Source organism: Pygoscelis adeliae, unplaced genomic scaffold (genome assembly GCF_000699105.1).
Source record: "Pygoscelis adeliae isolate BGI_AS28 unplaced genomic scaffold, ASM69910v1 Scaffold215, whole genome shotgun sequence".
Classification (NCBI taxonomy): domain Eukaryota; kingdom Metazoa; phylum Chordata; class Aves; order Sphenisciformes; family Spheniscidae; genus Pygoscelis; species Pygoscelis adeliae.
In genome coordinates, this window is record NW_008824770.1 from 809,442 (window position 1) to 833,717 (window position 24,276).

Here is a 24,276-nt window from a genome sequence, read left to right on the forward strand (position 1 = left end):
TTAAAGATGAGAGTATAGCTTGTGTCATCAGTTTTTCCAAGTATGTGCATGGGGCAGTGTAGCTACTATGGAAAGAAAAAACAGGTTGTATTTTTGATTCCTGAAGAGCAAGGAACAAAAATCCTCCATTTTAAAATAAGAAGCATAATATGCCTTTTGGTTTCCAGAAAAACGATATTAGGAGTGTGGTCAGCTGTTTGGCATTGGAAGCAAGATTTTCTGAACATCCACTTTCTCTTTTTGAAACCACAGCTCAATGATGACTGTAAAGATTAGGATGTGGGGCTCCCCCACCCCATTTTTTGCCTTTGGTTATTTTGTCCTGGCTTATGGAAAGAAGTGTGGACAGAAACTAGTGCTCCTGTGGCAAGGAGTCTTGCCCATGGGCACAGATTTAAAGGCAAAGATGGAACTCCTCAGTAGAGTGCTTGTTGCTTAATTGGTATGCATGTGGTGCAGAAACCAGAAAATGTTACCTTTTTTTTTTTCTTTTCATTTTGGGCTGGCAACTCTGTCTTTTCTCTCTGACAGTTTAGGGTGTCCCCCACCCCCTTCTTCTACTCTCCAGAAAGTAGTTCTTATTTTTAATTCCAGGAAAGTTGGAGTTATGTTGCAGGTTCCAAGTTCAACTGTGGTTTTAAATAGTACTGACAATTGGAAAAGTTTCCTTAATTGTAGAGATCTGAGTAGCTTCTACTTTCTATTTGCAGTAGCAGTGTATTGGCACAGATTTCATCAATCTTTCAAAGCCCAGCCTCACACATTTATTTATCTTGTCACCTCTTTCTTCTTGTATATTTTGTGGAGGGGGGGGAGCAGGAAGTGATTGTGTTGCTACTCATCTTCCAGGTTTTCTTGGTAGCTCTTCAGAAAAAAATTATTCCAAATTTATTCGTAAAAATAAATCTCTTTTTAGCGCCTTTCAGATGTAGCTGTCAAATTGAATGAGAGTGTCTTCTGAATAAGAGAAATATTACAGGTAATCTGAACTCAGTCTTCTAGGCCTGCAAGTTGCCTTGGTGGACAGTATTGTGGCCTGTAAGGAGGATGCATTCATTATGGGTAATGCCTTTTGAAGATGGAAGGATGTTCACTGTTGTGCTTGATTCAGCTCAGGAGAGGAGTATTGTGGTGCTTGATACTTGGGGTTGAGCCTTAAATATGGAAATGTGTTTCCTTATTCTTCTTTTGAGTGCTAATTGCTGGTGTTTCAGTGGGATGAATTATCTACTTTCTAGAGGTCTTTGTGACAACACGTGTTCCATTTGTTATTAAATAGCTTTATACTTGTAACTGTTTTTTAAATAGTTTTGATAGGGTGCTTATATTCTTGTGCAAGGACAAAAAATACTTCTGCTTCTAAAATATGTTCTGCTTCCAAACAGTTCCTCCTGAGGCATATTGCTTTTTTAGCATCTAAAAAGGCTGGTGATATGGCTTTGAAAGGTTAGCTGTCTAAATTTTCTTCTTTTTTTCTTCAAAATCTGGATGATTTGCTACATTTGTTAAACTACAGTAAAAATAGCTATTTTATTCTTACTAAATATTTTGGATAGAGTGGCATTATTGTAGGATGATGAAAAATGCTTTTGGTTTTGAGATCGTAAGAGAAGTTTGCTGATCAAATAGTGAATCGCCACGTCTTTTTCTTCTTTCTTCTAAAACATTTGTGGGGGTTTTCTTCCTCATTTTCTGAGTCTGAGGACACTGTTCTCTAAACTTGCTAATGGGATCAAATCAGCTTAATATGGAGCATGACATTTTATCATAAAGTTGATTGCTTACACCCGGCTTTGATTGGAGCGAGCTTAGTGGTCATTTGGAATATACTGAGTGCAAATGTAGCTTATACCATTTCATCTTGGCTGCTTCTCAAGTTCAATTTGGTACAATGCAGCCCTTGTGCTATTGTAAAGTCTTTAAACTGAACATCTCCTCCTGTATTTATCTACTATGTAAGCACTTGATTTTTTTAGGATTTTAGCCAAACAATTTCTAAAAAGTCAAGAAAATTGGCATATTTAACACTGTTCATTTGTTACTGTGTTACGCTTGCATAACAACTTTAATTTTCACCATTTCCTTCACTAAATTACAGTGGTCCTCAGTTTATCCCAGTGGTTCTGCTGCTGGCCCCCAAAGAGAGTTTAAAATCTCCTACCAAAGCCTTTTGTGTGCATCTGAAATGCCATATTCAGTCAGTAACCCAAAACTGAATGTCTTCTTTTATTTAGAGTTGTGGATGGTCTTACTTTTCCTCCTCTTCTCCCCTGCCCCAAATGAAAAACAGGAGAGCGGAGGACTAAAGATATTAGGTTTGATTTGCTGCATCCTTGCTTTTAACTACCACCAAAATTTCTGGGCATGGTAGCAAGAGTTTGAAGTGCTTTATTCCACTACTAATTCTTCTGTTATCTCTTGGTGATGCTCTTGTAAAATACGCTAGTGCTCTATTCTTTATGATACTGTAATGCAGGAAGTGGATAAGGTAGAAGGGAAACTTAAGTACAGAAGCAGAAATTTCTGAGGTGTTACATCTCATGTCATGAAATTAAAAGGGTAGGAAGCATATATGGAAGTCTGTGCTCCTTTATAAGCAGAAATTTTATTCTGAAATACTGCAAACTCCTCAAGCAGTAGAGGTCTAGTCCACAGAACGTGAAAGGTGTGTGAATAAATACAAGAGTGTAGACCCAAGTAATGACTAAAATACAGGTCTTCCACTTTGCAATAGTAATCGCTAATGTGCACCTAGTAGCATTAGACCTTTTTGTGATAATTATTGATCGCTTTTTAACTACAAGGCAAATAGTCAAGAAGATTGCCTCAAAGTAATGATAATCATGAAAATTAAGATTTAAATTCATAGTCCCAACTGCAAAATTGGGCTTCAGATTCTCTCCTTAAATGCTCTTTTACCATAATGCGTTGTCAGCTGAAATTGTACATTGTGAGGCTAAGTACTCTGTTCCGCACAACTCCGATTATTATGCTTTTTTCTTTTGCAGCTTTAGATAAAAGCCTTTGTTTCTACTCAAATCCTTAAAAAATAAAGTCAGTTGTTACCATTCTGAAGGTTTAACTGTGGATGGCTCGTATGCCATGAATTGTTGGTTCAGGAACTGTAGAAGTGTTCCCCTTGACTGCCCTGCTGGTGGCTTGATTCAGTTGTTACGGCTGAGTCTGCGCTGCTCAGTTGAAATACATTTGTACTGTTGACTTTGGGGAAGTCTGTAGGTTTAAATTTGTGGTGAGAAACTCTTGAATCAATGCTACACTGCTCAGAATGCCAATTTTAAGCTGATGATTTCCTATACCTATACTATTTTTTTCCTTGAATGTGTGTACAAACATCAGTTAAAAAAAAAGCACAGCACGAAATAGCTTTTCTTCTCCCTCCCCCTCTTAAAAACATGTAGTTTACAGTAACTGAACCAGATGCTGGCTAAGTCCACAGTTACTGTTAGAAATAGAATAGCTATTAATCTTTTGGACCTCTTGTTCTCTTATTTCCCCAATTGTCATTGAGCATTTGTCCAAAAAATACTTCGTTGTAGCTGGAAGGCTTCTATGTGATCTTCCTGTTAGCTATCTGGTGGATTACGGATACACAAAATAAAAGGCTGTCAGCAAAGTGAAAAGCAAGGAGGAGGTGGAGGGCATATTGAAATCACTTGATCTTCATACTATTTTAGCTATTCTTTCTCAGTAGCTTCATCAGCTCAGAGGATGCTCTGACATTTGACCTGTAACTATTTCATATTTAGTAGTTAGACACACTGCTTTAAAAATGCATAGTTCAGTATGCATATACAACAGTGTCAGTGCTCCTAGGAATGTAATTTGAGGAGAAAAGTATTTTTACATACTTCGTTTTTTCCCATAATGCTGGGAGTATGTGTCTGGGTTGAAATTAAATGATTAGCATCTGCTGTTGACTGCTGTGAATGGTGCTTGGGAAAGTGATCAGTGTAAATACTGGCATTAGCACAAGGGTAGACTGACCACAGCTACCTGCCTCATAGAGCAAGGAGTTAGATTTGGTTATCAGCTTAGGTTCCTATTACACAAGGAGGGTATTTTTTGTAAGTTGAGACGAGTATTTTGCTGCCTTGCATCTGACAAAGAAGTTTCCATTTGCTTTGATGTTTTGTTAGAATTTCTTTAAGAGAGAAATTATTTGAGCACTTTTTTGACTGTTGGTGGGCTTAAAAACAGTGTTGTGATGAGTAGCATAGTAGTTTTCAAGCTTGAACTTTGGCTTTTTGCTGAGATGCATAAACAATTGGGTGAGTGTTTTATTATTTGAATTGTGGTGTACCTTTTGTATAACTGGCAAAAGACTCTAAACCAGCTTTCCTTCAAGCATTTGAATAAAAGTGTGCTGAATTGATGGGAAATAGCCATTGCTGCATTAGGAAAAGTACTGCAGAACAATGTGCAATTAATTTGTGACAATTTGTATGTATTAGCAAATAGGACCAGAAGCATGTCACACGGTCATCTACAAGTAAAAATAACCAGCACCATTTGGAGTAAATTTAGATGCTGTTTTTGTAGCACCAGTAACACTTTTTTTTTTTCTTTAGGTTCTTGATTGTTACAGACCATTTGCTGAAATGTCCAGAGTTGGTAAAAGCCCTCTATGCCAAACTGAGCAATCAAGAAAGGTAACCCCAAAAACCAGTGTGGCTTTTAGTATTTAGCATTCCATATAGAGTATCCTGTTCACATGATTGAAAAACTGTGTGGTTTCATAGTTGGCACAAAATCTCTAAATACATGTTTCTATGTCAGTAATGGTTTTAAATTGGTTGGTTAACATTACAGCTTAGCCACAACTGGCAGTGATTTATGTAGGGTTGCAGAATCCAGGTTGGCGCCATTACTTGGTAAAAAAATACTTCAAAAAAAAAAAAAAAAAAGACAAGATTTCATGCCTGTGTCTTGATTTCGTAAGAGCACCACACCCTGCAGTGTTTTACAGCTGTATTTGAAATGTCCTCAGCTGTTCATATCCCTGTTGTAATTACAAGAAATCAAAAGGAAGCCTTTACTAAAGTTGGAAGTGTATCTAATAGTGGTTACCAGAACCTAAAAAACATAGATGTGCAGATGCCCGTGATTACTTAATCTTTTAGTGTTTCCATGATTGAAAATATACAATGCTTCAACAAACCTTCACCTTGAAAGAAACTAGCTAGTTTTCCTTCAAGCGTGTGAGTAAATGTATGCTGAAATGATGGGAAGTGGCCATTGCTATAATTGGGAAAATGCTTATTTACAGTTGCTTTAATAAAGAATCGGGGAAGATAAAAAATTATTTTGTTAGAATAATCAACTCTGGGAAATCCTGTGCTATAATTCTACAGCTCCTCCTACTGCTTGAAGATCTTGTGATCTGGTTTATGTATTCAACGTGGCTACTTTGTTCCCCACTTGCCCAGGGAAACTGCAAGTTTCCCCTATAGTTTTTGCAGGTGAAAGACAAAGCAGTAAACAAAGCAGTCCCTTAATGTTTTTTTTTTTTCCTGTGGTTTTTGCTGTGACTAAAGCCACAGTGTTATTACAAATGGGGGTACAGACGCTGATCAAAAATTATAAAGAAACAAAAGGGATGGCAGGCAAAGAAAGAGTATATGATAGGTTGAGAAGCAGAGATAAAATATCATTAATGTATAGGTATGGGATGGAAAACAAAGGATGGGAATGATAAGGAGGGAAATACTGTCTTCTTCCTTTATTCACGCTGACCAAATGGGAACAAATATGAGCTGTGTGCTTACTGTACCTGGAGGTAGGGGCTCCTTAACCAGTTAGTAGGAAAGACCGTTTTATGTGAATGAGCTAGATTTAATTCTTTTGGGGGATGTCATGTATGGCAGTTTATTTGTATGTTTTTGTAATCCCCTTGAGGACAGCCAGGACTGGGTTAGGTTGTTCAATTGTACTTAAAGCAATAGACGTAATCAGTTTCTAGAAAGGTCTCAGCTGGATTTGTTGCATGCACCGTGCTACAGATGGTGGTCAGCTACCTCGATTGAAAGGCTTTTGGTGGAGGCATCATATGGATGATCACATGCGGGATGGCTAGTCACAGCATATTTGCTGACTTTATTATCAATCCCAAGAGTTCTGCAAATCAGGTAAACTTTCAAAAGTTTTTCAAAAACATAATCACGGTACAGTTTATTATGAATTTGATACTGCTTAATTTACTGTCAAACATATGGAAGTGGTGTAGAAATAGTCCTTTTGCATCTGAGTTATAGAAGAAAACCCTGCCGTGGCATCTTCCTATATAATGTTAGCATATTTAAGAATGCATTCTTTTGAGATATATGAGGAGACAAATCCAATTCAGATAAAAACATTTTGACTGTCATTAACTGGAGAAAAAAGTAACCGTATAAACCAAAGCATAGGGAATTCGTTGTTTCAAAACGAGACAAAGAGCCTTCACCGCAAGAGTTGCCGCATTGGGTGTCCAATAAGGCTGACTAAGTCATATAAATGAAGAAAGGACAGATGTGGTATTGAGGTGTCTGGGGAAAGCAGCTTGAGCTCATGAGTATATGGTAACTCTCAGTTACAGTATTCTCTATCATGCACATTAAATACACTTACTTTAAGTGTATTTACTGCAGCGAAATTACCTATGCTGAGAAAGTTTCTGAATAGATACGTTAGTGGTGACTTAAAGTTGGCAGCTGCCTTAGATAACCAAAGTATATGCAGTTGCATAACCGCAGTTATTTGCAGTATTCACAGTATTTGCACTATTCAAAGTATTTCCTGTAACTGAAATCTAGTGCATTTGTGATGCTGTGGCCATGGTGCGTGCCATAAAGTAGTTCTTGTTGTAGAAGTGGATCTGGAATCTGAATTTTCAATTAAAAGACAAATTCCTGACTTCTGGACAACTTTCTCTTTCATTTCCAAACAAATTTAAGCACTTTGGTGTTGCATGTCTGAGTTTGCAAATGGCCTGAAATAAATACTGTGATAATATGATCAGCTTTTTTAATGGTATTCTGGTTTTGAAAAGCGTGTGATGATGTGACAATGTCTGCTGTTTCTCTGCAAGTGATTATTGCAGAAACATATGGCTATGGTATTGAGCCAAAAGACGGTAAATTCTTTAATTCTTTGCCAGATTTGAGATTTCCCTGTACGTGTGTGCAAGTATTTGGCAGAAGTATTTAGAAAAAGCCGTTTTGCTTTAATCCAAGTTAGCCTTGAGCATGGACAACCTAACTTAATGCCTTGATAGTCTTAATTACACTGTAAAATCTTCAAAATGAGTAGGGGTCTTGCTTTAATTAACAGCAACAAAAATGCAACTGAATAGCTTCAGGTGTGTTTAAGATGCTCAGCTACTTGCATCTTTAGTTTTGATTTTTGTGTTATTTCATGTGAAGTGTTCTCAATGAATGATGTAGCCATTGATTGAATTGCCAGCAGGGAAACGGGCACTCAAGTAGTGTAAGTGGCACCACTTCTTGCTTATGTTCAGCTACAGGGCTGCTAATGTCAATGTTGTGGTGGGTTTTTGTTCTTGGTAATGCTCACAGACACAGAATAGCTGAAGGTAGCATTGGATTATAGTCCTTCACACATTTACCATTTTTCATTTAATGGGATGCTTACAAGTATCGTTCAAAGATGAAAGAACTGGAAAATTTTGAGGAAGGATCTAATTTGTCTCATAGAACCATTGCTATCAGTGAAATGTTTCAGGAAAGAGAAGTCCCAGTCGCAGAGAAAGAATGTCCCAAGTGTCTGGCACTTCCTAAGAGGTTATAAACCAAGCACGCTTGATATAAAAAGTTATTTGGCGATAATAAAATTGATAGAATTTTACAATACTATTTTTAGAGAGGCTTAGCAGGACTTCACTTTAATTTGCAATAATGAGCTTCCAGATTTAAATTGCACATTAATGCTGTGGTTTATTTGCAGACTATAGGAGACAGCGATGTGTTTTACTGATGATTGCAAATACTTCATAGTAGTTCTAAGTTCTTGCCAATTTGGTCAGCTTCAGGAAGAACGGGTTTAAATTTGGCTAGGGGAAAAAAAAGCAAGAGATTGACAAAAAGTCTTCCTGAGTGGTGCCTAAAGAAAAGGAAGATGACACGGCATGATCATTTCCAAATAGAAATATAATCATAAATACAATATACAAAATTGTATTTTAGATATTGAACTGAGTGTTACAAAAATTCATGATGAGGTGGCTAAAACTGGTACTAACAGTTGTCATATCTGTTTTACTTAGCTATAGGCAAACAAGTAGGAACAAACTCTGTCATCTGAATGGCTAAACAGTTGTGAGATTGTTTAAAAGAAATGAGCAAATTGCATTGTGTGGGAGAGCTAACTTGGAAAAATTCGGGTGAGTCTTGGAAGAAAACGGAGAGCAACAATAGAAGAAAGGAATGTAAGGGAACTTGCACCAGAACAAAAAGCGTTGCTCTCAGGAAATTGTTGGCTGAATGGCAAGACTTGCTTGAAATTCAGGGGAAAGATGGGCATGTCCTGAATGACCGTGCCTGGAAGAAAACTAAGGAAAAGAGTTTTGACATGAATGCCTAAAGAGAACAGAAAACTTGAAAAGAAATTACATACAGGTGGTGTTTTAATGTCACTGCTATTTCTCCGAAAGGATTATGGTTGTCTAAAAGGGCACCCAATTATATTGCAAGAGGAAGAGTAATGCAAAAAATTCCCCTATTAGCAATAATTTCATCTCACTAATACAGTTTATGCACGTATGTGGTAACTCTCCAACTTCTTTACAGAAGGATTCCTTGTTGGTGTTAAACGTGTATTATTTGGACTATTGGTGCAACAATAGCTGACTGAAACTCTGTTACACAGGAGATAGTATTTTATTGGAATAATTCCTGTAATCATAAAGTCTGTTAGCAGCCTGTTTTCTTAGCTGAGCATATGCTTGAAAGTCTCTAAACTTGGTAAAAACTGGCATGTAAAATCTAGCCCTATCTTAGGGATGAATGACATGTCTGTGCACTTAACTTGATTTTTGTATAGTATGCCAAATCTGAAAGCCTTCGTTCAGTTAGGGATGTTGGGTAACTGGACTCTGGTAGTTTGTAGATGGGCAAGCCTGTGGTACCCAGCTGTAACCCGCAGAACAAACAGAACAACTGTTCTGTGTCGGTGCTCCGTCACATACGTAAGCGAAGCCTGTGAGAGAGGTTACCAGTGTTTGACAGCCTTCTGTCTGGAGTCCACCCTTTCCCAAATGTGTTGAGCGCATTTCTGTGCTACCGTGTTGAAAAAGCTTTTTGTCCTCATTCAGATAATTGTTTAATGCAGCTGTGTTAATGACACTGAGGGTTGAGTTAAGCAAGAACTGAGTAGCTGTTACGTGATTAATAGGGGTGGGTTCTTGGAGGTTAATAAAGCAGTGACCGTGCTTTTTCCACAGAAAAAGACATTTCTCTTCCCCTTGTGACAACCTGCTTGGTAAATTTAAAAAAAAGAAAAAGCATCTGAACTATTCCATATGTTTAAATGTCAGTCCTTCCATCTGAATTGCAAATATTTTAGTGAAAGAAAACCCTGAGCCTGCTCTTGAATTCATTCAATAATAGCGCTCTTTCAGGTTGAGAGAATTACAGTGGGACTTTACTAACCCATGTGCTCCTCTGCGCTGGAGTTGAACAGGGAAGCTGTAGGAGGGCCTCTGCCATGTTAAAGTCCTGCTTCCACAAAATACTCCCAGTTTGCCCTAACAACGTGAAGGGATATCGGAAATAAAACGACATTGAAGCTGTTAAAATAAATGACCCAAGTACATTTTATAGAGCAGCTTCATTATGTATCCACTTACTTGCTGGTTTAATACACTGAATAACTCTTACTGGGTATATGAGTAATTAACTTGGATTTACTGTAGTCTATTTAGTGGAAATTATAAAACAGCTGTAAAGAACCGAGTGTGCATATCAATTTTTATTTCCCCTGTTTCTGCTCAGAATTGGTTTGGGGTTAGGGAGGAGAATTAGTAAAGGACTGCGTGCAAGGCAAGGGCTGTGAAAAGCTGGTATTTTCAAATGGAAGCTGTCAAATAGTCTGTGTTTATTTTGCTGAACTTAACAACAGCTTTTAAGAGCTGTTTTGGTGGAAATTTTAGACATATGGAATATGCAGTCACAGTAATGTTATGTTAGGACATAAGAAATTTGAAATTGAAATAGACTTGAGAAAAATATTGACTTGACTGTCTGGCCAGATTGTATTAATTGAATGATGAATGAAATTAATGGTGTGCAGAAATAAACCAGCGAACAGGAACTGATTGCCAGTGTTCATAAGACTTCTTAATTTTTAAAAATCAGCTCTGTTACTAGCATGCTAATCGTTTGTATCATTTTTAACAACTGTATCTGCTTTTTCTACTCTTAATTCTATATGGCTTATTGAATTTGATTAACAAGTAGTTTTTTCATTCTAGAGTTACTTTGTTGGAGCTGATAATGGCGAAAGTAAGTGAGGAGAACCCAGTTACCAGTGAAGAAATGAATGTGTTCATGAGACATGCTGACTTCCTTGCAGGGTGTTTCCAAGAGAAGCGTGAAGCTGTGCTCAAGTTAACTTCTGCAGCAGGTGCAGAAGATGAGGTATGACTGATAAAAAAACATCATAGTACTAGAATCTGAAGTGGTGAATTTTCATTGCCACTATTACCCAAGTGGCACTTGTGTACATTCCCAGTTTACTTCATATTGGGAAAGCAGTGACAAGAGTTCACAGGAGAATCTCTAAGACAGAAGCCCAATTTTGCTTTTAATTTGAGGATGACAAAGAATAGGGTACTTTGTGCTAGATTTATTTCTCTCTCGTTAAAGATCTCAAAATTTTTAAAATGTCCAAGTTGTCGCATGTTTGGATGGTTTATTATGTTCTTACTAAGGATCACTTCTATAATTTATTTGGGTTGTGAATTATATTTTATTCAAATATGAATCAAAACTTAAAATACTTATTTTATTTATAGGTGGGAAGCAGCATCTCTCCCCCCCCCCCCCCCCCCACCCCCCCCCCCCCCCCCCCCCCCCAATTGGGGTAAAAATGGAGTAAATGCTTTTTTTTCTAGCAGTACTAAAGTGAGTAAATCTTGGGGTTTTTTTTTTAAACTTAAATAACTGATGCTAACTTGATAATTAATACATCATTAAGGTCCCAAATACTAGTTCTTTGAAAATGCATTTGGCTACTTGTAAGACAGGTGTTCCTGATCTGTTTGGGACCTGGAACCTCAAGTTCTGATCATGGAGAGCTGTGGTGTGTATGCGATTGGCTCAGTGCAGGGGAGCTGTCTGAAATGTATAGTGATCCTCCCTGCAAGCGAGGGCTTTTGTTACTGACTCTTCCTCATTTCCCAGTGATTTGGGGCTTTGGTGGACCTTGCGTGGCTCTGACAAGGCGGCACTCCTGGGGCCCACAAGCATCCACAGCATCAAGTTGCAGAGCTTGCTGGGCTCTTAGTGGCAGATGGCTCCTGTCTCCTGAGCACCCAGACACTTGCCCCAACTCCAGTCCACTTGGAAGAAATCTGTTATTGCTTCAGACTTAATGAACTGGTTCTGTTGAGGATGACCACAATGAAGTCCCTTTGCAAGCTAAATAGGGAGGCTTTTATGGGTCACAGATGGTTTGTGGGTTGCACTTTGGGAACCTCTGATGCAGAGCTGAGTCCTGCATGGCCTTACTTTATTTCCTCCTTATGAAGTACGCAAGAGTTGCTGGGTACTTGCCACACCATATAGTGCAGTAAGGAGGTTTAGGCCATCTAAGGGTAGAGGTCTTTTCAAACAATCTGGTGTTCTATTTTTCCTCTTACTTTCCATAAGCTGCTTGAAGATCTAACAATGCCTTTGGGAATACAGAAACCAAATTGCACCATAACTTGCAGTGACCTTATTTGTGCTGTTAGGTCATTGTATTGTGAGCAGGCAGTGCCAGGTCATACTGGTCTCAGGGTCTCAGTTCTTGATCCCTCTCATATAGATAAAGTTTTAATGTTGTCAGATGATTTTGGGGCGAGTTGGTTTTGTTTGTGGGATTTTTTTTTAAGACAACTAGCCAGAAAACTAAAAGCCTGAGAAATCGAATATGTTTTCCTCAAACACAGAATTAGTTAATCGCTAATTCTCACTGATTAATCATCGTTAGTTTCAGAAGTGTAATTAACGTATTTTCTTAATATCTTAAAAGGATATTTTAAAAAAAGTTACATCTAGCTTCTATCTTGCCAAGTGACTACACTGGTGTGTTGAAATTGTGTTACCCAATATACATGTAGTCGGAAGGATTTTATTGTTAAAACAAAAATAACCTGTAATAGTTTCATTTGTAAAAACTCTTGAGAACGGCTGTCATAACTAATTTACTATCAAAGTGAAAAAATACTGATCTTTACATGCTTTTATATGATAATGTTACACAGTGTTGTACTTGTCGATTTTTTGTTTGTTTGTTTAAATGGGCAGAAGGATTTTAAATGTATGTTGAGAGGTGTTATGAGAAGATACTAAAAATGACTTTATAAGGAGGTGATAGTTGGATGCACAAAAAAACCACCACCACACAGCAATCCCTTCTTATCTGTCCAAGAAGGACAGCTTCCCCTCCCCCCTCAACTGCTTAGTCTAAGTTATGTTAGAAAACTTAATTGACTACTTCTGGAAAAGGTATCAGCTTGGCAGGAAGAGGACATATACTGAGACAATCCCCACCCCCACCCCCCGCCTTTTTTTTTTTTATTCTGTGTGGTTATTTTCCAAGTATTCTGGGGTTTCAGTTCTTGGAAAAAAAAATTGTTTGTGCCTAGCAGAAGGCGGTCTCTGTCCAACTTGAAGGTACTGGGACAGCAGTATTAAGAATATTACTGTATATCTTGCCCTCCTTGACGCTGACTTTTTATCCTTCTCTCACTTAAACGTGATGTGTGATACGTTGAGTATCGCTATTTGGTGGGAAATATGGATCATTTAATAAGCACAAAATATAAGTCATAATAGCTGAATAAATGGAGAGCAATGACAAGAATAGTTTTTAAAAAGTGTGTGTATATGCATATTGTGTGTATACATTTATTCGTAACATATGCTTGCCATGGGAAAAGAGAAATTCCAGCTTAAATTCATAAAACTGTTTCTTTTCTTCCTAGAAATAATCAAAAATTGCACCAATTTCTCCTCGATTATATAAATATTTTAGTTTTTGCGTAAGAGTTGTACTTAACTGAAAAAAATGCAATTGTGCATATAGAGTCTGTCATTAAAAATGTTTTAGGCAACATCTGTGATATTAAACTAAACTCTGCCTGGACTTTTCTGTGGCCCTGATGCCAAATGCCTTGGTCAAGCTAGTAAGTTGTCTTAGTCTCCAACACTGGGAGGCCACATTTGAAAACTCTTCTGGGAACAGTCCTTGAACTGGCCTGACTCCCAAAATGTTGTCTGGGTGTCCCATCCACTGTTTAATTTATTATATGTAGACATTGCCTTTTTTCCCTAAGGAACCTCAGGTCTTGTAGCTTCCATCTCAAACCAATGAAAAGCTAATCATATGCTTCTGCAGTGCTTAAACCAATGTTTAAAATAGCTTTTCCATTATAAGCCTGACTTGAACATCAGTTTGCTCTCACTAACTTTCAACCATACTTGCAAAATAAAACCCTTCCCTGGATTTTAAGTTCTTATTTAATCTCTTTGTAAGGAACATCTTTTCTGAGTCTCTCTCTCGACATATGTTTATTTAAAAACTCTTCAATTATTTCCTTATTTACTTTTCAGATTATATCCACATCAAGATGGCTGTCAGATTTCAAAACATTTTGGGGTTTGAACAGCATCTTGTTGCTGAACTTAAAAAGGAAGTATTCTGCTTTATTGCCTTTCTTTTGTACAGGTGGAGGGCAAAAAAAAAAAAAAAATTGAACGTTGGGGCAGGGTGGGGGGGAACCCAACCAGAGGTGTTTAAACAGTTTTTTGAAAGTATCAAGTTTCAAATATAGATAAGAATTTGGGGGTTCTTCTGTGCTTTTAAAATAATTTGTTCCTCTTCTCAAATCTAGATGGAAGAGTTGCTGAACTGAGCCAGATGGTGGGATAAGAGAAAGGGATAGATGGTAGTATAAAACCCTGGGAAGAAATGTGTAGAGGACAGTGAAGAAAGGCATTAAAAAACAAAAAGAGGGGTGTGTGTGAAAAAGGATAAGGCTGAGAAAGGAAAAGCCACACTTCGTAGTATCCAGTGCTACAGAGCTTTCATTATGTACGTGGGTAATGGGGTACACATAGGCAGCAAGGGCTGTTGCACCTTACTGGTGTGATTTATAGTTGCCTATTGATACTTGTTTGCTTTACAGTTGTAAAGCGCGTAACCTTTTCTTGTGCAAAAGTAAGTGTTAAGTATATGAGCTGAAGAGGCTTTTGGTTAAGCTACTGTCTTGTAACAATGCAAAATGGCTTAAAAACTGTGAATACCTGCTTACTGTCTGTGAAACACGGTTGGGGTATTCTTACTTTATAACAGGACAATGACCAATGTATTCAGAGGCTGGTTTTGTGCTGTTGAAAGCAATTTATTGAATAACTTAGGGTGAGACCTGCACCTTCCTACACCTGGGTGAGGAAAAAAATGAAAATACAGCTTTTTAGGACCTGGATCCTCTACCGATTTGTTGTCTTCCAGGAGCACAGGAAGGAGCAAAGAATGGGTATAGTATTTAATTACTGAACACTATTGTTAATGATTTCAATTATGTTATATTAATATGGATTCAAAAATATTATACTGTTGGTAAGTAAATGGCTCTTTGTCCTGGTCCAGACAAGGCAGGAATAGTTACTGTGACCTGTGTCTGAGCCTTTTCAAGGCTACCTGCCGTTTACCTACCACACCTTGTGTGGAATCATCTTGCAGTCACAGTCTGGTTCTTGAGCAATATGTGGTGTTCCAAATTATGCCATACGCTCTTAAAGTAGTTTCTGTAAGTGCTGGATTGTCATTATAAGCACACATCAACATAGTCTGTGAGAAAAAATAGTTCTCTGGCTGAATAAATAATACGCAAATAAAATTGTGTGTCTCATACCTAACCAAAATGCTGCATCTATGATCCCAATCCTATTTATCCAAGAATAATGTAAATTCTCGCAGCCAAAATTCATTTGACCACAGAACTTTACAGAATTCCTGCGGATAACAAAGTGGTGTCTTGCAGGCGGTGTTTGTGTCTTTAAAGTGGGACGCTCCTAGTGAATAAACTCAAAGAAAACATTTATACAGAAATAATTTTCTCAGCTAGTAATTTTCTGTATTTCTGCTTTTGGAAGCTACTGTGTTTTTGTTAAAATTTTATCCCTTATGGCTCTGTTTTGGTTTCCCCGTGATTTTTCAGGGCACATATAACACTGTTTGACTGTAGAAAAGAAATTATTGCAGTGTAATACACTATTGCTATTGTAGAAAGATGTCGTCATTTTATATAAATTTATTCTTGGCAGTCTAGAAGACCTGCAAAGAACCTGAGGTGCTGAGAGTTCCTGTCCTCTGTTCAGATCGTCAGTTTTATGTTCTTATGGTAACCTTCATAAGGCATTTTCAGAAACGTAATTTTCATTTACAGGAAGCACTGGTTACAATTCGTCTTCTTGACGTTCTTTGTGAAATGACATCAAACAACGGACAGCTAGAACATCTGCAGGCTTTGCCTGGTTTTCTTGAAACAGCCATAGGTGAGTGAAAAGCTACCAGGTTTATTACCTGTTGGCGTGCTCCAAATCATGTTGCTCTGTGAATGAAAACATGTTTTTCACAACTGGTGGTAATTATGATTCTGACCTTTTTAATAAAACAAATAAATAGGAGATTGAGTTAATCTACATTTTCAAATATTTGATTTGTTCCTGGAATTTTTCTGCTTCTCTACTTGCTCTGTTGGCTCCTATTACCCAACAGAGCCTTGATTCAGCTGTCAGCAATGTGCTATTTATACAGTAAGAGTTGTGCAAAGGACAGCTGCTTCCTATGTTCTTCCACTGGCTGAATGTGTGTGGAAGAATTTCCTCAAGAAATAGAAAAAGGACTTTTCCATGCCTGTTCCCGGCTGTTTCCCAAATTCCTGAAAACTAAAACTAAGTACAGTTTGAATGTTCTTAACCAAATTCAGTGACTTTTAAAGATCAGTGTAAAAGAAGCTTTCTTCTGCTAAGAAACAACAAGCAAAGGGCTGTACACAAAGACAGTTAAGCCGGGATGGTCCAGAGAGACCCTATATACTCAGGGAGGAAGGATGAAGAAGTATATATATACTGACCTGTGCCTTCCTGAATCTTAGCACTTTGAGACTGATGGATGCCACCATTTTCTGAGAAAATTGTAACAGTTTATGCATTTTAAAGATAAATATGTAATATTTTGGCTAAAAAAGAAAAAGGCTGAAACAGCTGTTAACTATGACTATTTTGAGATGTTCGAAGGGTCCTTGCTGATTAAAAAAAAAACCAACCACCAAACACAAAACACCAAAAACAACCAAACCTCTATTTTTGATGACAGGTTCATAGTTTTATTGCTTACAGTAAGATGACTAACAACAAGATCTATTTTGTGTGTTTTGAGGAAACTCAAAAGTTATGCATTGTAGTCTGAATGCTTGTATAAGTCTTTCAACTTAAACGAGAATTTCAAGGAGCTGCAGATCAGTTAAGTTTAGAGGCCTGTAGGCCAGTCCTCCTTTCTCTAGCTGTGCGCAGACTTGACTTTTCTCTGGAGCCGTCTCCAGGCTAATGAAACAGGTGCAGGCTAGAACGTTGCCACCATGTGCCTCCTACGTATTTCCCACATGCCTTCAGCCAACAGGAATTTATCAACTTACGTAGTTTCTCTTTAAGACTACCTTTTGGCTACAAGACTCCTTTAATCCTGGATTAGCAAAAAGGGCAAAAAAGTGTATTGATGTCTTATATCACCTTCAGTATTTAGTTCTGAAGACCAGAAGAGTAAGGATAGATAGTACAGAAGATTTTCATCTAATAGATCTTTTGATGAAGCAGTTCTTCTCTTCAGTTTATATCATGAGAAATTTCCTATTGGAAATTACTAAAAGATTGATTGAAAGATCTGAAAAATATCTGAATGATCTTTTAAGTATCAACTAAGGAGTGTGTTTTGCTATTTTCAGTAATTGTTGGATTAAGTTAGATAGTAATACTGCGGTGTTACTAATATCTTTAGCACTGTTAACAGCTTGATTGCACAGTGTTTGGGGAATATCACCAGGGAGGTAAATGGTCTTTTGGATCGAGGGGCATTTTGGAAGAGTTGCTCTTTGGGATAATGACAGAACGGCAGACTGAGGCGTCCTTTAGTTGAGAGCATGGGTGACATCCCGGGAGCAGTTGCTGTGTTGTGTTGATGTGCAATGTTTGAGAGGAGCACTATTCTCTCTGGGTTGGCATCATGCATGGAAGGTCGCTGCTTTTCTTCCACCTTTTCCTGTACCTCTCTTTCCAGGTAGGTGCATTGCTCATTGCATTTTTGTCTGCACTATAATAAAATTTGAAGAGTTTTGTTTACTTTTTTGGTGGGTGGGTCCTTCGGGTTTTTTTATTTTTTGTTTTTAAACCTGTTGTTCAAGGGTCCCTCTTAAGAGCAGGCAGAAGGTTTGGGAAGACCATGGAATTCCCTCTTATGTGTTTGTGTGTGGGAAAATACTTAGACTATAAGGCAAGGAAGCACACAAAGTGAATGCTATGAGAAGGATGTGACACACTGACGATTTTTATGAATTTACAAAAGCAAACAAATTGCTATGAAAGAAGATTGTGTTGAAAGCTATTTTATGATGACATCTTTTAGGGGCAATCAGGAGATTGGCTGGTTTTTCCTAGTTCAAAATATGAACAAATAAAAGTGGTAGCTCTCATACAGGAGGCCTCTAGGCCCTGTTATAGCTTCATATCTTAAAAAAACTACCAAAAATGTAGTTACCTCTTTATCAGCACAGAGATTTTATTTTTTTCCTTCTCCTGTGTCAGCCATCTGGGAATGAAACTATATAATACGAGGACCTATGAAGTTTCTTTTAATTTAAATCCAGGAAATCTAGTGCCCATTCCACTACGGATGTTGTCGTATCTGGAGCAGAAGGAGCATAGGGCTTAATTACTGCCCTGTGCTATAACCCGGGTTTGCTACATCTTTATTGTTCCAGTGTAAGCTGCATGAAGCATCCTGGGGACAATGGCATGCCAGGCCATTTACTAGTATTGCACGTTGCTTAGAGGAGAAATACTTGTTAATTTTTAAATATAGGCACAGCCTTTAGTGAATTGGCTTCTCAGCTGTGTGGGCTTTCAGGTGCTCATATGATTTCAGCTTTTCTTCTGGGTGTGGTCTCTTTGTGGAATGTTGTTTTCACAGATTTTAGTTTCCCTTCTCCCTGATTTCTCTCTCAAGCATTGTAGAAAAAATCCTAGTTGCTGTAAACTAGCATTTACCATACAGAGACATTAGTATTTCTCCGTTGACAAGATTATGGCACTGAAGGATTTGTAAAGATGTGTCAAGGTGGTAGATGTACTTGAAATCTTTTCTCATTCTACAGAGCTAGGAACAGACTGGAGAAGAGAGAAAAAAGGAATTCTGTGATTAGTATGTGTTGCTGTGACAAGTTTGAACTAAAGGAAGTTTTCTAAAAACCTTGTTTTTAGAGATATATTTATTTAGAAATATATTTACGGTGCCAGAATCATCAACAGCCTACAAATTCTGACTCTTCAAGTAGAGACCAATAGCACCAGCCTTCAGACTTCATGTCTGAACTATCTTAAGTGTGTAAAAAGGATGCAAAAATACCTTCTGACCTTGGGACAGCCTTTTATGGTTATACTAGCACAAAATAAGAAATTAAGAAAACTTTTAAAGTTCTTTTGACATATTGCTGAATATCTGAAATTATGTTGATTAACTTTGAACCTAACAATTAGTAGTAAAGCTCTGTGCAAAGATACTAATTTTCATGTGGTAATTAATTGAAATATTCTTGTGTTCTGTAGATACCCTGAGATTAACTCATCTTGCTGGGAAACAGGCTGTAAATATTTTCACTGCCACACATGCTATGACAGGGCAGGAAGAAATTTCACACCCAGCTGTGGGTTTTAAATCTCATCTCATTCGTTTGATTGGAAATTTGTGTTACAAAAATAAGGAAAACCAAGACAAGGTAAGTTTATATATTTTTCTGGCAGAACTCTGACATGCGAACAGATGTGTATGCCTCACCATGACTTTACTGACGAAAATATATTGTTGTTCTACAAATAGAAATTAGAATTGGTCATGTAAAGGAAGTAATTTTTTTTTAGTGTCTTTGAGTTACTATAACAGGTATGCTAACTTTTTAATAGCAGTGTGATGTGTGCCTGCCTACCTTTTACTTCCGTCCTAAAGAATGCAAGCCAGTGCCTAATTCCTTTATTGTTTTCACATTTGCACTTTATTTGAAAAGAGAATGTCTGAGACTAAACCTCAACTTCACTTTGAAGGGAAATGGATTGGAATTAGTTTTGGAAAATTAATTGGAAAATTAGTTTTGTTTCCACAGTGAGGAAAAAGAAGAAACAGCAGCATGTTTTTAAATATGAAACCTTCTTTTCTTAGAGTGATAAAAGATGTGGCTTTCCTCCAGGACTTGTTAGACTAACCTAATTTCAGCAAGAATAGGAGTCATGAAATAATATTGTCTTATGGTTCATCTGAGCACTTCCAAAAATCAAGTAGGTTACTTTTTTCATTTGGCCTAAGCAACCATGTAGTGTATTACAGTAGCCTCAGCTTAGCGAAAGCTTTCTGTTTCTCTAGTTCTTCCTTGTGAGTTTCTTGTTGTAGAGAAACCCTCTGTTGATTCCTGTATCTTGCTTTTCTCTTAGAAGTGTCTTTCCTTAAGCAGCCTTGTCCTAGAAGGAAACGGTCTTGAGTAGCCTTTGTTACTGATATTTGTTATTGAATAGGGAAATTTGGGATTGTTTTCCTGTCTTTACTTCATTAATTTGAATCAAAGTTTTCACCTGCTCTCAAGGAAGCAATTTATAGGCTGGAAAATTAAAAACATAGAAGAAAGGCTGTATCCGAAGAAGGAGAAAAGGAGATAATGGAGTATTTTTACTTCTGTCTTATGATGTCAAATGAGGCCCATGTCAGCAAGTACCAAAAATACAGTAATTAATACTGGTTACTCCACAGGAAGTTACATGTGATGACATACTCTGAGTCTAATTCTGTGTTGCCACGGAGCTATTGAGACATTGAGTACTGCAAAATCAATGTTAGAAGCTTCTGTGTCCAAAATATTTTTTTGTTGTTGATTACTTGATTTTACAAAGATAACAGATTCTTTTGTACTGATGCCATCAAATCTGGTTTCAACTGCTGCACTGTCTACCAAGTTAGACTTTTATAATGGCAGCAGGGTACTTTCATAGTGTATGAGGGGAGCGCTCCCATTTCCTTGGGTTTTTTTTTTTCTGCAGGGTAGAAATGGAAGATCTGAGGAATGCTACCCTCTTTGTCTGACAAATGCTAATAATATGGGCATATAGATGTGAAATATGGTAATGATCCTCCCTTTCCCCATTCATATTACAGTATATAATAAAAGGTTTTAATATTTCTGAAAAATATTATTAATCCTATTAATCACTTGCATAGCTCTGGCTGTGACCCGTTATGATGTATAATATGTGTTTATGTACGTGAAATACATTTTTGTGGAATACTTTATGATAGTGGAGGAGGTTGCTTTCATTTTGAAAGGGTTGACTTAGTGCTTATTGTTCATTTTCGCTGGGATTTTCAAAGGCCCCTGGAGCAATTAGGCATGCAGGCTTAGTGTTTTCAATGGAAGCTGGGTATTAACTTGCCTTAAACTGCCTGCAAATATTATTGCTTTATGCTGTCTTGAAAATTACTTAGATTCTTGTGTGCGATATCATGGAACATTATTTAAGTGCCGTTGAAACTTTAGAAATGCCAATAGCATGATATCTTGTCTGTACCCTCAGTTTGTTTCATACATTTAAATTGGTTCTAATAAATGCACTTGTCATTTTTAAGGCAGTTTACATACATAAACACAATATTGTGAGGGCAGGGCAAGCAGCCCATATCATTGCACAGATAAGAAAACTGAAGTTTTGAGATGGGAGTGAATTGTTCAAAGCGGTGCATGTGTCAGACCTAGAACTGAATGAAAATGGGGTTAGTTCCCACATCTCTCTTCAGAGTAGTATCTCACAACAGAGGTCTTATTTTATATCCATTATTGGGTTTACACAGAGTTTACTTTCTCTATTCAATCAAAAGTAATGTAACACAGGGTAGATTGTGTTTTTTAAGTAACAAGCCAACTGACCAATGCGTCTGAGACACCTTGGGCTTTACCATTGGCTGTTGCTTTTGTGTGACTTACCGTCTGAATTGTAGGCACAAGCTGGGGAAAGTGGCTTTCTCTTGAGTCAGTTCAGCTGGTTGCCTGGCATGAGAGGGCTGCACAACACTTACCAAAGGCTCTTGAACAGCACTGTTAGTATTCTGACTCTTTAATGAGGCTTTCACACTTGTTTTCCCTAGTAATTTCTGTAACTTCCAGTCCCAGTGGAGCTCCCAGTAACAATGATAATGCATTAGTAAATGGAGTAATAGCACATTACTACTACTAAATAATAAAAAATATAGCCCCTATTTTTATAATATAACCTTAGTGCGTGGTGTTGGTCTGCCTGACTTTTTCTGAAAACATAAGTAGTCCCAAAAGACTTGGGGCTCAAACGGTGACTTGGGCTAAGCCTTCTGAGTGGACAGAGTTATATCACTGTCTTCAGGAGCTTCTTCAAGAGTTGAGTGACAACCTGCTTGTTCTCTGGGAGGTGGGTCTTGAGCCAGCCTGCACCTCATGCAGTGCATGTCTCCTGAAGTATGATGGTGCAGTCCTACTGCATGTGCTGCTAGTGACAGAGTTAAAGCAACAGCGAATGCCTGGAGTGGGAGGATAATTGCTCCGCAAAGGCTGCTTCTCCATGTCTGTTCATGGTCTCCACCTGCTATAAGAACAATAATTGCAGGGGATTAGTGCGCTGGTTTGTTGGCAGTGGTGAAGAATCTTGTAATGCTTTAGAACAGAGAAATATCTTACTAGTGCTTTACTACTTCTTCACTTTCTGTTTAAAATCATTCTTGTTTTTAATAAAGCATTCTTTAGCTTGTACTCTCTTAGCATTAGGAATGTATTCTTTACATCTTTTCTTCCTCATAGTTTTATTTACACTGTTGTGATAAGTTCTTAAGATACAAGGGAGTGGGCAGACACTTAAGCTGTAAACTGAGATGCAGTTATTAAAATGGGTCTTGCCAGGCTTACTGCCCACTTGCATGTTTTGCGAGGCTGGATGGGTTGGTATTTGTAAGAAAAGCGGCTGATAAAATGTTCATTTTGGACTGATAAATATTGGGTACATGAATGTCCTGAGTTGCACGCACTCCTGCATGAAGAGGAGAGAAGAACAAATAAAAGTGCTGTACTTAAGACACCAAGTGTTGAGCTAGTTCCGTGTTGAACCTGCCAAGGCCCTGCAATGGATGTGTAGTTCTCCGGTGCTTTCTCTCTCTGTAGGAGGAAGAGCTGTCAAGAGTTATTGTCATACATGTAGGGCAGTCCTGTGGCTTGTATTTTGTTACGTCTTCTTCACAAAGATGCATTGTATGTTTTTATTAAATATACTGGAAGGAAGGAGCAGGTTCTCAGGCAGAACAAAGGAGTAGAGGTTTTGGCTGGTAGTTGATGAATGAAGTTATCAGAAGGAAAAAGTGAAAATTCCTCCATACTCCCCTCACCTTGTTTGACTTGCCTTCTAAACACCTCAGTTTTATCATCTGGACAGAATTTATACTGTTTTCTCAGGGAGAGGCTTTAGGCACTTATTCTCCACTGTCACTTTTAGAGCTATGAGTGATGGGTTCAGTGGAGCTCTTTCTGCTTGTTTAGTGTAGTAGAACTGTTTTAATAAAGAATAAAACTTATGAAAAAAACCCTAATGAATGAAGTATAGAGGATATAATCCTTTATTGTAGAAATGAAACAAATACAAAATAGGTCATAGCAATTAGTCTGCACCTCTATTTTTTTGTTCATTTACAAGAATATGTACTGGAAGGTGAGATGACTAATCTCTGCCTTATTGTGACAGGTTGCACTGCTCTGCACAACCTTATTACCTTTCCCTAAAACTGTTGTTTATGTTGTGAGGTGTTTGTGCAGTATGACTTGTTTAAAATACTTTATTTAATTGCAAGTGTTATCAGTACTTGAATAAGCAACAGAATAATTGCTTTGTTATAACAATGCTTCTGCATTGTTTCCCTTCCTCTCTTGTAGAGAGAGGAATTACACAGACTTCAATCACATAACCTTGCTGGAGTTAGTAAATAGGGAATTGAAAGGAAGTAGAAAGCTTGACAAAGTTTAATTGCTGTCTTTATTCACTTTCACTATTTTATTTCATTATTTCATTTCATTTCACAACTTTATTTCATATATTTCATAACTCTGAGATCAAATGGGGGAATCTGAATTGCCTGGGGGTTCTGTCCTGTGAAGACTGTTCCTGAAGGACGCAGCGTTGTCTGGAACACACTAGATGTGAGACATGAGCTGTGTTCCTTGCAATGGGGGAGCAGCCAGCTGGCAGAACATCGGCATGCTGAGATCATGCTGTACTGTTGCCTTTTGAGAGGGATCCTGAAGGGAAAAATGGTGAAGTTTCTGAATGCAAAGTTAAGCCTAACTCAGTAAGAACAAAGCACTTAGCTTGGGTTTGGTACTGTAATCTGGTTGCATTTGCTTTGCCATCTTTAACTGACTCTTGTTACTGATAGGATAGGTAGTTTATTGCTACCTGCTTACTTTGTCTAGCAGTACAGTTAGTGTGCTAGGACAGTTTGATGCACGCTGAGAGATCTCTAAGTGAATACGCACAAGTATATTTTTGAGGTGTCTCTTTTTCTTAATCAGCCTGTTAAAAGCAAAACCGATCCCCTCAGGTAAAGAAAGCAATCCATACCCTTATGCCAAGGACGTTTTAGGTACTGGGGATGCTGATGGACCCAATGATAGGATATTAATCTCGGAATGTGTGTGTTTCATTGGTAAAGTTGTTCTGTTGTTTATGTAGG

General features: G+C 37.8%; 1 protein-coding gene across 1 annotated transcript in view; it reads left to right on the plus strand.

Moving 5' to 3' along the window:
- ATXN10 (ataxin 10) overlaps window positions 1–24,276 on the plus strand; it is a 102,194-nt gene that overhangs the window by 34,694 nt on the left and 43,224 nt on the right. Inside the window, exons 5-8 of the mRNA XM_009323643.1 lie at window positions 4,590–4,670; window positions 10,487–10,652; window positions 15,671–15,779; window positions 19,104–19,273. Coding sequence (XP_009321918.1) covers window positions 4,590–4,670; window positions 10,487–10,652; window positions 15,671–15,779; window positions 19,104–19,273 — 526 coding nt within the window. The remainder of the gene's footprint in view (window positions 1–4,589; window positions 4,671–10,486; window positions 10,653–15,670; window positions 15,780–19,103; window positions 19,274–24,276) is intronic.